The sequence below is a fragment of the Trachinotus anak genome, unplaced genomic scaffold (genome assembly GCF_046630095.1).
Source record: "Trachinotus anak isolate AG129_WGS33_773 ecotype Australia unplaced genomic scaffold, CSIRO_AGI_Tana_v1 ptg000010l, whole genome shotgun sequence".
NCBI lineage: Eukaryota > Metazoa > Chordata > Actinopteri > Carangiformes > Carangidae > Trachinotus > Trachinotus anak.
This window is the reverse complement of record NW_027273861.1, coordinates 25,689,887-25,705,080: the sequence shown is the minus strand read 5'-3', so window position 1 is coordinate 25,705,080 and position 15,194 is coordinate 25,689,887. Positions and strand designations below refer to the sequence as shown.

At 41.9% G+C, this 15,194-nt stretch overlaps 1 protein-coding gene across 4 annotated transcripts in view; it reads left to right on the top strand.

The window, feature by feature from the left end:
• ddah1 (dimethylarginine dimethylaminohydrolase 1) overlaps positions 1–15,194 on the top strand; it is a 73,856-nt gene that overhangs the window by 46,221 nt on the left and 12,441 nt on the right. For all 4 annotated transcript variants that reach the window (XM_071486418.1, XM_071486421.1, XM_071486419.1 and 1 more), the window contains 3 exons: positions 6,435–6,534; positions 8,518–8,591; positions 14,473–14,592. In XM_071486418.1, the coding sequence (XP_071342519.1) occupies positions 6,435–6,534; positions 8,518–8,591; positions 14,473–14,592 (294 nt within the window). The remainder of the gene's footprint in view (positions 1–6,434; positions 6,535–8,517; positions 8,592–14,472; positions 14,593–15,194) is intronic.

Below are 15,194 nucleotides of genomic sequence, written 5' to 3'. Positions count from 1 at the left end.
TTTCATACTTTCGGTACAGGCTGTGTCAGAGCAAAGTCTCGCAGTTAGCTGCTTTTAGGAATGTGCCATTTGACCACCATGACAGCATCAGACTGGGGCTTTTTTTTTCCACATTTGCACCCACCTTTGTGACTCATGTATGAGTGCTTTGTGATTACTTTTCCTGCAAGAGAGACTGGAAAAAAAACAATTTCTGATATCAGAACTTTACATTTAAATAATCACATTTTTTCTTTGTGCATCCTCTGTTTGTTGAGTGTGTGTGTGGAGATGTGTACACCTGTCTGTGCGCGTGCATGTGAGTATGTAATGGAGTGTAAGAGGTGTATGAACGTAACAATGGCCCCGTCAGAACCTCATTACAGCGTCTGCAGATTCCCCATCATGGCTGCCATTTATTCAAGCCTTCAGGCAGTCCTCATAAAGAAGCACTCAGTGAAACCGCTGCCTCTGGCAAACTTTTGACAAATCTATGACTGAGCCATTTAATCGCACTTACTCTTCTCAGCAAACAAAGGGAATCATCTCTGTTTCCTCCATGATATCAGAGAGTTGATACATAAAAGGTTCAGATAGCCTTATCCATGTAGATGCTGCATAGCTAATGAGGTCTGTGCATTTATTTTAAATTCCACTCGGTCGATTGCCTTGAAATGCAGTCATTATTCCCATTCTGTAATCCCCCGGTCTTTGAACATTAGGCATTAGGCCTCTGCTATCTGTTACAATCATCATCTGTGTCCCGGATGTCCAGCCAAAGCTTCAGCAATGACGCACAAGACTCACTCTTCAAACTTGTGCCCACATGTCAATACAAGCGAGTCACTTTTTTCTCTTGATCTTTGATTTTGCACACCGTCTGGAACATTTTATTGATTGTCTCTGATGTTTTTGAGTCATTTCAGCTTCTACAAGTAGCTGTGAAGCTACAGTAGTCCACATTTCTGTTTTAACGGATCAGGTTACTCAGTGTAATATGAAAGGAGTCGCTTGTGGTGACAAATCCAAATTGAATTACTGTTTGACTCAACTTTAAAGTGTTTTACAGCTCAGTGTTTTTGGTCCATAACTTAACTGCTTCACTCTCAGTGCTCTCAAAAAAAAAAAAAAAAAAAAAGAAAGAAAGAAAGCTCCGTCATACCAACTGTAATTTATCAGTAAAGAGTTGGTGGAGACCAAAACAAAGCTAAAAGGACAGTGAACATTGGACATTTGCCAGGTGTCCTGAAATCTGTCTCCAGATAAAAGCTAATGGTGCTCCATGTCTACTGGATAAGAGCACCAGCAACTGTTTGCTAACACATGTGGTTTATCAACTCTGACAGGGGGATAATATGTTAATGTAGTGTTCACAGCTTGTCACTGTCTGGCATTACGTTACATTGATACTCAGACTGCAGCTGATAACTGTCCTTTAAAGAGGTTAACCTCCTTGCGTGTGAAGCTCAGAGGAATGCTGTATCCCCATTATGTTGGAGCGTGGGACTCTGTTGCCTGGTGTAGGGAGGCTAGGATGACCTTCAGGAATGCTATTGTTGTGTACCCTATTCCCTTTCCAAATGCACCATGCCCTATCAGACTGATGGTCCTTTTTAGCAGAATGCGATATCCACGGGTACCAGGGGCGAGAGAAGGGAGAAGGGGTCCATAAAAAGCCCCAAATAAAAGGCTGTTCTCTCTGCTCTGTCTCCCCTGTCCTGTGCTGGAACGGCAGGAATGTGGCAGGCAGACCGACTGGCCCTCAGAGCCTTCTGCCCCTAATGAATTTTAAAAGGCCTTTTTCATTCAAAGCAGGGTGCTGGCTAACAGCGTGTCGCCTGGCCAAGCACTCAGGGGAAAAGTAGGAGAGATGAGGAGAGCACAGGAAGGCTGGAGAGAGAAGAGAAGGAGGTGCTGGCAAAGTGAGTTGGCACCTAGGCAAGATGGGGTATTGGATGTCCCTCACAGTGAGAGATAATAGGGCACTCTGCATGGGAAGCTGCTGTAGGAGCATTCTTGACCTTGCCACGAGGGTCTAAAGAGAATAGAGGGAATGTGAGAAAGAAAAGAAAGAAAGAAAGAAAGAAAGAAAGAAAGAGGGAGAACAGGGAGAGGAAAGTCAGAAATGCTGATTATAATTAGTAAAAAAAAGAAAAGGTCATCATGTGCTTAAAATGTCAGCACTTGTTAAATGAATAGTTTGACATTCTGGAAAATATGCTTATTATCTTTTCTTTACTTTTGCCTAGAGTTATATGAAAATTACCAAGCCACTCCCACGTCTATCTTAATCTACAGCTAGCAGCAGTTAGCTTATCTTTGCACAAAGACTGGGAAAACAGCTAACCTGGTGTAGCAGTCACACATGAAAGTGGTATCAGTCTTCTCATCAAACTCAACATAAAAGCTGATGTGTTACCAAAATGTTCAAACTATTCCTTTGAAAGTTGCCACTTTAATGTCGACAATGACTGAGTGTGAGTTCAGAAAATTACCCTCAGATTGACAGAGCAATGATAACTAATGATACTTAATGCCACCATTTGTGACAAAGCAGAACACTTATAGCTCCCACAAACCAGTGAGGTAAAGTATTGAGAAAGATGCACCTGGCTTCATCACTGATGGACCTGAAATTGGTGACTCTACCCAAGGGATGGATTTATTTCTCTCAGAATGCAAAATGAACCACAGGAGGAAGTTGAAGAACATTCACTTTCAAGCCTAATCTGCTATAATTAGCAGTGTATCTGTGAGGAGCTGTTTGGGACTTGCACTGGCATGCTAATTGTTTTCCCACTACGCAGCAGCCAGCAGAGCTTTGTGCATTGTAATCCCTGCTATTAATGCTCTGCCACAATCTATAGCAGAACTCATAAACAAGGAGAACTATAATGCAGCTACGTTCACAGGCTGCTTTATTGTAGAAACTCACCTTCCTCTTTAAACTGAACATTCTCCATTTTTCTGACGGTGACTCTTGTGACAAACAGGGGGGGTTTAGGTTGAATTACTGTTTGATGTAATGTTACAATGACATGTGACATGTCATATTCACCGATGCTACTTTTGACATCTCACAAATGTCTTTTCTCCTGGGACTTTCCCACAGTGCAGAGAGTTCATTATTTATTATTCCATTAGTTCAGCTCTCGTCTCGTGGAAAGAAATGTGTTGATGACAGCTTGTGATATCAGTGACTGCGCAGAGGTATGTCAAAACAGAAAAACCTCCTTGAACCTCAAAATGGATGTGACAGCAGGAAAAACGTGCACTCCTGCCTGAAAATGCACAACTCCATACATTATCTGCTTTGATGAGCTCCCTGGTTCTGTTGCAACCTGCTGATGACTGCATCGAAACGCGCTGCAAATAAGAATGCAGGATGTAGACAGGTGGAGGTGTGATGCTGCAAGGAAGGTTTCCTTGTCTTATGAGGTCTTTTGCTGCCAACTAAGAATTGTTTAAACACCACAGCCGATGCTGCTCAGTCTAAATCCCCACTAGATTATCTGTGAGTCTTTTCAATTTGTGCTACCACATAGAAATTTAAATCATTTAGCCCAAAAAGGGCTTAAATCCCAGCCGATGGCTATCTGCCTGAATTTTGATGGTGCCACAAGCCTAACGGCGGGGGGGGGGGGGGGTGCAGAAAGTGCATTGTGCATGTCCCGGGGCCCGACCCCGAGTCGAAGCGGGTTGTTATTTGTTTGAAACAACGTGAAGCAGTGGAGCTGCGTATATCTTTCAGCTATTTTTGTCACAAAGTACATGGCAATTAAAATATTTGCAGACGAGCACCTTATGCCCAAGATTATTTAATAATACCATGTATAATTACTTAATGAGGTATTACATCCCCCTCCTCGCCCCCTCCCCCCGTCAGCCACCGCCACAAATAGAAACTCATTCTGTGGGAAACAGTGCAGTTGGTTCTTCAGTGCAAGGACACAGCGCAGCTTGTTGCTCTCAACTTGACAGAATCAAGCTACACCTGTGTACGAGGGACTAAGATAAAGTGCAGGTTTCAGACATTGGGAGCTGATGTGGGGGTGGACTGAATGATGCTATCACTTGAACTAATAAGATCATGTCTGATTTAAGAAGTGTAGGTTGACAGAATGTTGTTTTTACATTATTTTAGTGGTATTTTTTTTTCTTGCAGCTTTTGCTTAAGTGATAAATTACAGTGAGTCTGTGAGTCTGGACTTTATATTTATGTTATCAGGATACGCCTGAGTATTCACAAACTATATCCACAAGGCCAGTACATCACCACACTCAATCTTCTCCCAGGTGTGGACTACACGTGGTGGATTCATTACACTTCAGTTTGTTCCAGTTCTTTTTCTACACAACCACCTTTGCTTTTTTTTTTTTTTTTTTTGCCTTCATCTTTTTTTCCATGTGTACTCTGCACAAACACATGAGCTGCAGTTTTAACGTCCATGTGGAAGGACAGCCTAACTGATGCTCTGTGACACGCAGGAACACAGCAGAGAGAGTAGATACCACTCTGCTCTCTGTCTATAGGGGCCATTACATTTCGCATGGTGTTGGGGGGGACTATAAACACCCTTTGGGTCACATCACCTCCAGTGATGTCAGAGGAAATGCCAGAGAGCTGAGGTAAAGGGCTGCCTCACGCAGTCCAGCAGATTCCTGGGCAGACGACCACTGTGATAGTGGAACCTCCAGAGTGCTACTGGCAAGTTAAAAATGGAAAAAGGAGTCACTGATAATGACCGCATGGTGCTAAACTGTGGCTAACAGGCAAAGGTACGTCCACTCACAACAGCCTAACAGTTAGAATCAGTTTTGAAGATGCTGCTCTCAGCTGATGGGCATCGACATGCAAAAAATGTTATGGAAAAGTGTCTGCCTGACATTTTCTTTCATATGATGACTCACCGATGGTTTTGTAATAACTCTGTTGAGACCAGCTACGAACCCACAGCAACGACATGCAAAGACAATATAGCACAACTTCGAACAAACCTCAATAGCATAAGTTCTCATCAGTCACCTGGAGTGTTTACTGCTTAGGAGTCTGACTCAAACTTTAATTTATCACCCACCACATCGACAAACCGAACAAAATGAAGAGCAGAGAGAGAGAGAGAGAGAGAGAGAGAGGGAGAGAGAGTGCCCTTGTGATGCCTTGGCTTGCCTTCGCTTTGCCCAAACAAAAAAAAAAATGAGAGGGATTAACTGTTACCTATACTTAACTTGCCAGAGCTTTTAAAGAAAACCACCAATGCATTTGTGAACCCAGCTACTTGGAAGGACGCTGTGTTCCTCCTGCTTAGCTGAAGCAGATGAGCAGGGCGCCTGCAGTGAAACACGGAGGAGGAAAGTTTGATTATTCTGTGGGATTCCACCGTCTTACTTCTGGAAAGTGAATAGATTAGAAAAATGCCACTGTGGTTGTGAGTCATTGGGTCATAAGGCAATTTAAAGAAGCTGTCATTCAATGAAAAATGTGCAAATAAATAGCTTGTAGTTATTGATCATACAATACCACTGTGTATGTATTGGTGCATAAATGTGTATGTAGGTGTGAGGAAAGGGGTGTTTATGCACAAACAGGCCCCTGTTGTGTTATCTTGGAAGTGCATGGCAGTCCACCTGGATGACCTCATGGTTGGGCCCTCCACAAATGAGGAGAAGCAGAAGCATTGTGTTCGCCAAAAAGCACAGTGAGCAGGCTGAGGTCATAGTGAGATAGGGCTTGTGGAAACACTGATGCTCTCGCTAACATGACTGCCCCTGGAAACTACTCCCGCAGGAACCCCAAAACACAGGACAGTAAAATCTCACTGGGCGGTCAGACAGGAGAGCAGCCCAGCCGAAAGTTCAGCCAAAAAAAGACCTGCTCTTTCCTCAGGTTTCAGGTTCAGCAAGCGAGAACATGCAGGTGAAATGATGGATTTCTTGGGGAATTTTCCACCCAGTGAATGCATTTCATAATATATGCTAATGTTGCCTGGGTGGCAGCCATCCTTGCACTTCCTGCCTATAAATATATGAAAGACAGATGACCAGGAACCCGAGGACAGGAAGAGGCATTTTGTGGAGCTTGTGTTGGTCCTTCAGCGTACCTATTTTCCGCAGCCACTGCCTCGTAAAAGTTTTAACATACTTCCTCCAAAATGACATCATTTCATGGCCCATTGAAATGATGTCATCGCAACCTGTTGGAGAGAAAAGGTTTTGTTTCACTGAGCCCAATCTCCAGAACCCGGGTGCTGCTAAATACTGTGCCATTACAAAACGCCAGTGATCTTCTCCTGTTTACAGATGTCTGATTAGAACTGGACCACATCATCATATTCCTGAAGATAGGAAATGCTGATGGCTTAACTTACTGTATCCTATGTCATCATGAGTCAGTCTTTTGTTTAATATCAGCAGATGTTTTGAGTGAATCTCTGTGTCTTGTGTGTTTCCTCTAGACGGAGGCAATGAAAGGAGCCCTGAAGGATCTGAATCTGAACATTGTGGAGATGTCTGATGAGAACGCCACACTGGACGGAGGAGATGTGCTTTTTACAGGTAGGTACTGTCTCCTCAGTCACTGTGGCATGAACTGCCCCTTAACTTCTACATGACCACGTCAATCAAACCTCCATCCTCACCTATGAGGCCATCCTCCTAAGTTTATTGTTGTCCCTACAGGGCCATCATTTTGAAATCCTGGGCTTAAATATGAACTCATGCAAGGTGCAAAAAAAAGCTACTCAATACATCTAATATAAACAAGATTTAAATGACATTATCTTAACAGTTTTACTGGCTGGAGCTCATGATAAAGGGAAGACCACACTCCATTATAAATTGCAGCTTATCCTAAAATCCTAATCCTAATATATGACTTGGTTTAAGAAATTTGGGGGTTGTGGAGGAAGAGCCTGTCAGGTTGTTGCAGTTTCCTTGAGAAGCACAGAGACAAAGCTTTATTGCTTATACACTTTATCTTAATAGAAAAGATGTTTGTTTGGTATTTGAAATTGTAATTTTAAGTATAAAGCTCTGATAGCAGACGTGACTGTTAAATATGAATTTGTTTGGTGGATCAAACAACGCACTGAAGATTTTGCTGTTCTTAGAACTTTGTAAACTATATTAAAGTTTTGTTGTGCAAGTGAAGTGAGGTAAAAGCAGTGGGTTCATTAGTCACGTCACCTCCCACACAGTCAAGAGGAAACAAATATTAGTTTTACACACCTGGAGGCTTTCAGTTTGATTTCCAGAATGACAAACTTAAGACAAGCAGCTGCTTAACAAAAACTCAACAGGAGTGGCCCATGTTTCTCCAGCTTCCTCGAATGTTTGCGGTTAGAGGTGACGTGTTTTCTACTAATGATTTTCTCTGCACAGCCACAAAACAAATTCAGAAATGCTCCGACCATTACAAAACATATTTCAAAGAAGCAATATAGTGCACGTGTTTCTGATTGGCTCACTGGTGTCTGTTACAGTCTTATAGCAGGATGCTTTGCGTCGTGGAATTATTTGCCTCTGTCTCATCTGTTATTTTTGCATCTCAAGATATTTGTTACATAATACACTTGGCATATGTCAACATTGTAATAAAGGGTGAAGGGAAACTGACAGACCATGTGTAAACTTGAGTTTTACTGCACATCCATTAACTGCACATTAAAAAACATATATTGAGTTTAAGTAATATTGAGGATGTAATTGTAAACAGGAAACATTAGAGAGTATTGACAAAGTAGAGCCTGAGTTTCTACAGTCAGAGCTCATAGTCAGTCTACTAAATGAGCAGACAATTGTGTGTCTGTTTTTTTGGGATCCTCCACACAAACATTCCTCTCAGCGACCTCGATGACCTGGTGCCTCGGCGCACCAAGCAGAATTTCCCCCCGAAAATAATCTGTGGCACGAATGCTGTGCACCGTACTGTATGGGCTCTCACCACGGGCCTCTTATTACTCCAGCATCAGGTCGTAAAACTGATGAAGGGAGAGAACCGAGAGCATGGTGGTCTTCATTAGATTTTCTGTACATTCTGTTACAGCCGTGTGGTGAGTGAAAATGTGGGTCAGTGTCTTCTACACTGCGCAGGCCACTAGGAAAAAGCATAGTACACTTAATTGGGTTTCTAGACACTGGCTCTGTGCTCTCGTTCCTTCCAGCTGAAATCGGTTTCACATGGCAGGGCTAGAAACATTTCCTGTTGGCAGGGCCCCGGCCAACGGCTCATTTTGTAAAGGCTCAGCAGCTACATTAGGACCCCATCCCTGAGCTCAGTGTGCTGCAGCCTCGCCAGGCATTCAGGGCTCTGTCTGTTTGCCCCCCACCATACTGACCACAGCCGGCCTTTCTCACAGGCATGCATGAAGTACACACTGTGGTGGCTGCAGTTTTCAGCTACTGTAGCTCCACAGGCTCGCTGTTAATGCTTGTGGTCAGGATTTTTAGGTTTGATCGCTGCAGACCTTTGATATGCATCTGTCTCTCTGTCACGTGTATGTCCACAGATACTTCACTGGCATCTGATTCTTTCTACAGGTCGAGAGTTCTTCGTGGGTCTTTCCAAACGGACCAATCAGAGAGGAGCAGAGATCCTAGCAGATGCTTTTAAGGTGAGTTCAGGTGGTGCAGTTACAGCTAAATTCATTTAAAAGTAAAAATACCTTACCGGTAAATGACTCCAGTCAAGAGTTAGCAGCACATTACATGACTTAGACACAAGTTTAAGTCCTGAAGTATGAAATTATAAGAATTTAGATGTACGTGAACTCTCATTGATTGATTGTCTTGGTCACTTGGGGGCAAAGTAAACCATAAATACAGCAGCACCATATTATCACTTTATGCTGCCGACATGGTGAATGCGCTTACAAACAGCTCCCTGCTCACACATCCAGCAGACATGGGACAATATTAGTATTTATTTAGAGTCGTGTTTCTGGCCATCTGATGTGTCTAGTATTCACTCTGGTTTCTACCAAACACTGAGGGAAAATATATTTAGGCTCTTTAGGTGGTAAATGCCCCACCATGCTAGGATGTAGTGGAGCTTTATGTGCCTTATTCAGTCGGACACAACGTGGATGAGGGCAGTGAGAGGACAGTAAAGCTATGGATCATTAAACCAAAACAATGAGCTGAAAGTAGAGCTGAGGGGACCTGCAGAGAGGGGTTTGCTGTTACCAGCTCAACGGGCCAGAAATGTTGTTTCTGAACCAGAAAAGTTGCAAAAAGAGATGAGCTGTAGATGTCAGGGAGGTCAGTGGTATAAGCGAGTGTGTCTGTGTGTGGGAAATGCAGAGGGTGGTAAACATGATCGAGGAACCACGTGGAGATAAAGCACACAGAGTCTCCCTAAGGCGACGAAGGTGGCAGCTTTTATAGCGGCTGGGAGCAGGTGCAGCCCCACCCACCGATTACCTGTACCTGCAAGAGAGGAGCAAACAAGGCACAAGCAAACACTCCAGAGGGCTGTCAGTGTGTTTCTCTATGGGCTCATCACGCTGAGCCACTTTTTACCATTAACCTCTCTGACCCATTGTTATATAAAAATATTGATTAGGGCAGCTTTAAAGTATCAACAATAACAGTAAGTTGTGCTTCTGTTTCTTTAAAGACACATAATAAACACATTATTCGTCAGCTCAGTCCCAAAAAGTATAAGTGAAATAAATTTTGCATGGGAACTTCATTGCATTGGATCTGTTATTCTGGTCAGTGAGCAGTCAGAGTAAAACCTCAGCCTAAACAGAAATATACTTTTCTAAAGACATAATCACCACTCTGCCTCCTTTAGTCTCTTAAATGGTCTCTAAGCACAGGCCTGCTATGAGGAATCAGAAGAGGTAAATAGGTTATCAATCATAAAAGCTTTATAGCAGGAAGGTAACAGCATCATCACTCCATTCATTTGGATTTTTTCATTCCGTTCCACTTCCAGTTCTCCCTCCAACCGTCTCCGCCTCACTCCACCCCCTCTTTTCAGTCCATTATATCCATTCTTCATCCATCCTCCTCTGCCTCTCTTTCCCCCTTCCCTGTATTCACTTCGCTCTGCTGCCGGTGGATGTCTGACTTCCATGTCTGCTTCAAGGCCACACTGTGTTTGTGGACTATAGACAGTACAGTACACATAAATATATAAACTGTTGCTAGAAGATGTTGAAACCATTTGAAACACCTATACAGAATATCCCTATACTGTAGAGAACAACAAAAATAGGGGCAGCTGGATCAATTGCAGATCTATCGACAGTAACCAAAACATAAACACTTGTCCAATCAGGGAAAGTATTTTGTCTTTGTTATGTAGCGCCACTGGAGCAGTGCGCCCTGTGATTATTGATGGATGCAGCTTTAAAGAGTCCCAGTGGCAATTAGGCCTCAGCTGGCCTGGAGGCATTTTTAATCAGCTATTGATGCAAACCTCTGCCACCTCTGTACTCAGTGATTAAACAGGCAGTTGATGACACTGATTAAATAGGTGACTTGGGAGAGAGAACACCTTTCATGAGTTATTTTATGGACACCCTCTGTCTGTGCTGTGATTAATTAATTTCATTAACCTGTCCACTCATCACTGCTGTTCCCAGGAAAAATGTTTCTCGCCATTCTCGTTCATCTCCAATGAGTCATTTTTTATAATTTAAACCAATTAGGCTTGTTTGAATGACACTGTCATCTTCCGTTAAAATCTCTGCCACAGAAATTGCATTCAAAGTATTCAACCCTCAGTGAATCTGTCTTCCTCTGGATGATTTGACTGTGGGCTGATTTGTTGTGGATAGATTTTTAGCCTCTCAAGACGTCCTTTAAAAATATGATCTGCAATTTGAGATGAAAAATGTCATAACTTCTTTTCCCTCCTTTTCACCCTCTAACTTATTCATATTTAAAAAGCTCTCAGAGCAGCTCATGCCAGTGAGAAGCACTGGGTGTCATGTTCCTTCATCACCAAGAACACTGTAGTCGATCCCACGCACACCTCGCTTCCTCTTTAAATACCCACTATGGTCCAGCTGAAGGATGCCCCAACAAATCTTAGATTATTTAATGTTTGCTAAAAACTACAGTAACTCAGCTACTGTAGTTTTTTTTTTTTCTAAAAATGTTTTTGTGACCCATTTTTAAAGATTTATGTCTCCAATAGGAACAAATGGGCTTGAGGCTTGAAAACCACAGGCAGGGGAGGGAGACAGACTAATGCGTTGTCTGTTTCGGTCGGATTTGTTGACAGTATGAAAAATATTGATTATGAGCCTTACCCTTCGAGTAAAAGGCGACAGTGTGCGTATACGGCTGCTCTATGTCTCTTTCCAGCCCTTGTTAACGTCACTGACTCTGCATTTTAAAGTATTTCATCACATTTTCCTTTCCGACTACTTTCTGACTAACTGTGCTGTGGCTTGACCTTGATCATCACAACTGAGCCCAACAATCTCCACTCCCATATGACACACGCGTCCAAAAGGAAATATTCGGAAAAATATCCCAAACATCACTGAAATAACAGATTTGTTTCAGGGAGGATTTTAAGCATGCAGTCTGCAAACAGAGTCACAATGTGGGTCACAGAAACAGACTCATCCTATCTGCCTTGTTTACTGTTATTGTAATGTGAGGAAGTTTTAAACTGCAGACTTATGTGTACGGCTTTTGGATTTGCTCTGAGAGACCATGACAGAGGAGTAAAGTTCACAGGTGGGTCATGGCACCAAGAGTTCAGCACATTACTGCAACCTGAATGGCTTTATTGTTGTGCTTCCATCTTCCCATCTGTATCTGGTTTGAATTCGTCATTACGGATTCCTCTGTGTTTTCTGTTATCTTTGATAAGACGGGACTTAATGATGCGTCTCCGGCAAATGACACAAGGAAAAATCACTTGAGCGTCCATTATTGTTTTTTCCGTTTTTTATCAGATCGATTCCCTCTATCACTGTTGTTTTTTCCTTTCATTATCAAATTAAGGATCACTTTGTTGCCAGGTTTGTTTAGCACTCAGCAACTGCGCACAGATGTTGCAGCTCTTTTCTTTACGGTCCTTGCAGAGGTCGGAGCTATTGATGCTGTCGATGGAATCAGTTTGTGCGGGAAGTAATCTCGCGGTTACACCACTTCTTTTCTGTTATAGCTAAGAGGTGTTGACTCCTAATTTGTACCAATAAGACACTTACAATAGACCCAGAAGTCTGGTGTACATCTGTGTTTGTCAATAAGGTATTTTCCATTCACAGCGTGGCCTCTCATTGCAGATGAAAAGCAAATGTCTCTCCTTTAATTCCTTGAAGGACTTATCTTGATAAGGAGAAAGGTTTGACTCAAATGTCTAATTTTACACCGAAACTTCCTGTTCATGGATAAGGAAAGAAGATAGTCCAGATTACATAATTCCCAGTTGTTCTTCTGTATCTTCTAAACAAGTGCCAAGAAAAGAATTCAGGAAAACATCAAGGATGAGGGAAGTGAAGTTGTTCGCATGATAAGCTGCCAAGTGCTATTCTGTTTTTCAGACACAATAACTATTTCCGTGAATCACAGCACGTTAATGGAGCTAATGATGCCGTACAAATATTGACCTTAAAAGTGTTAACATACACTTGAATGGAAAATGTCACAATAGAGTGTAACGATGGAAAATGTACACAATACCTCATGGGGTTTTTTATGAACGTTAGAGCTATAAAAATCCATTCAAAACATATTATGTGATTAAGAAAACACATGGACGTCAGTTGAAGAAGTTATTTTCTTAGGCACAAACCAGAATTTATAGTCATATAAATGTATTCACATAGATTCAGGAAGGAAAGGTCCTGGAAAATAAGCTTAAAGCCTCATATCCTATCATAATTCAAATTACAGCTTGGTATCACTTCAAGGTTTATAGATCTCAGAAGGACCCAACTCTGGCTTTAGGAATTCTCAGGAGACTTACACTATGTCACCAACTGTGAGACCCAAATCAGAAGCTTAATCAATCAGCTGGAAAGCGGGAAACTTTTCCAGTCCAGTGAATCAAAATCAAAATAAAGTCGGCGGTAAAATAATGTTGTTTCGACAGGGTATGCTGTAATTCTTCAAATATGGACTCCAGGCTTTAATTCTTGCAACAAGGAGGCTTTCAGCTGACGTTTTAATGAAAGGGTCAGTCCAACATCAACTGTTGGAGGCTAAAGATAAATAAAACACTTTAGGACCCTTTACAGTGCTGTGGAAATTCTCCTGCACCAAAATGGACCATATACAGTGTCAGCTGTTGAACACTGCTTTTTACCCATAAGTTCAGAGATTTAAAAGCCTTGAAAACATATTTTGTCAATCCGCTCTCAGTATGACGGACGGGGTCCCACATAAATCCTCTACCTGGGTTTGAAAAGCTTTGGTCATTTGATGTAAGATTACTATATTTATTCTTGCTTTCCTCACTGGTTTGATGTGGAAAAATGGGATGTCATCTAATCTCATGCACCAATCAGAGTTTGGTGACATTTCAAACAAAATGACATTTCAAACAAAATGTCACCACAGTTATTGTGTTGTCTGCTTATGTTGCCATAACGATCATCACACCGCTCCCACACAGTCCTGATGTGATGAGTTTTTGAGTGATAAATAAAAAAGCATAATTTAGGATGTTTTTTTTTTTTTTTACAATCTTTAACTTTGATTGTTGCTGTTTATTATATAGTGACAGAGAAGTTATAGAGGTGCCTTCACATTTCAAAGATACCTAAATCAGTATCCGGAAAACTGTTACCAATGGCAGTTGTAAGTTCTGCTAAACCTCTCCTTTTATAGCACTTCTGATGACAACATTCGGTTTGCAACATCCTGCAGGCAGAGAGAGCCTCTCCAATCAGACTCCTACAAGTTGCTCTGTAATCTCCCATGAGGCCTCAGCTCAGTGACATCATCTTCCAGACACTCCTGCTGTTTCCGCCCCTCAGCTGCCCACTACTTTGTTTTAATGGCCTCTTGAGACCCCGTCTAATGATGCTGCCCAAACCATTACAGTGCTCTTTATTTATTTATATATGTTGTTTTTTTGTTTTTTTTATCAAAGACAATATAACAGGGTTTCACTTACACTGAATGGAGCTGCTGTGGTGCTTTGTTGTGAAGCATTGTCACTGACATCTGTATGTTCCAGTGCAGTATGATACAACAGCCCAGTAACACTGTAAATCCAATATTATTTTATTGGGATTCAATTACATAGAAATGTTAGTCTAATATTTTGTTCACCCAAATTTGGACAAATGGGGAAGCATTAAGTTTTACAGCTATACAGCTGATTGTAGATATTAGATATACAGCAGATTATAAAAGGTTATGACATTGTTACTGTACCTAACTGTTTTTCTTTTTGTAAACATCAGGTTTGACCCAAGAGAGAGGTGCTATTAATTGAAATACATTTTTATTCCCTGGATCTGTCCCGTCATCATGAAGCTCATCATAACTGTCATCTGATTGAATTGTGTTTTGCAGGACTACGCTGTGTCGACTGTGCCTGTGCTGGAGGGGCTGCACCTGAAGAGCTTCTGCAGCATGGGGGGACCAGGCCTCATTGTCATCGGCTCCAGTGAACCAGCACAGAAAGCCCTCAAAGTATGGAGCTTGTGTATGTGTGTGTGTGTGTGTTGCATGTAACGTAAAAACAGCATCCTGTAGCTGTAGTCATGGAATTAAATTTAAATATCAATTTTTCTTTTATTTGATAGGGACAATGCAGTTTAACTTAGTTCCACCACAGAGCATGAAACTGATGTGCTGCACAGAGAGTTTATAGCTACACAGTATAAACTATACTTTGCTTTCAACCATTGGAAACCACTGAATCAATGAGGTGACATTGTTTTAATAACTCTGACGCAGCAAATTCGTGTCTACGCCTGTCGGCAGTTCCGTTGTCATGGGCACGATATCTCAGTAACACCTGGAAGGAATTTCATTAAATTTGGCACAAACCTTCACTTGAACTCAAGGTTGAAATGATGAGAATTTGGTGGCCAAAGGTCAAAGGTCAAGGTCACCATGACCTCACAAAACACAACGCACACTGTAACTTAAGAATTCACGCGCTAATTGTGACAAACTTCTGCACAAATGTCCAATAGCATAAAATGATGACACGATAACCTTTTATACCCAGAAGGTCAGATGTCAGCTTCACTGTAACATCATAATTTTCTGCACATCTCTCTGGGCAA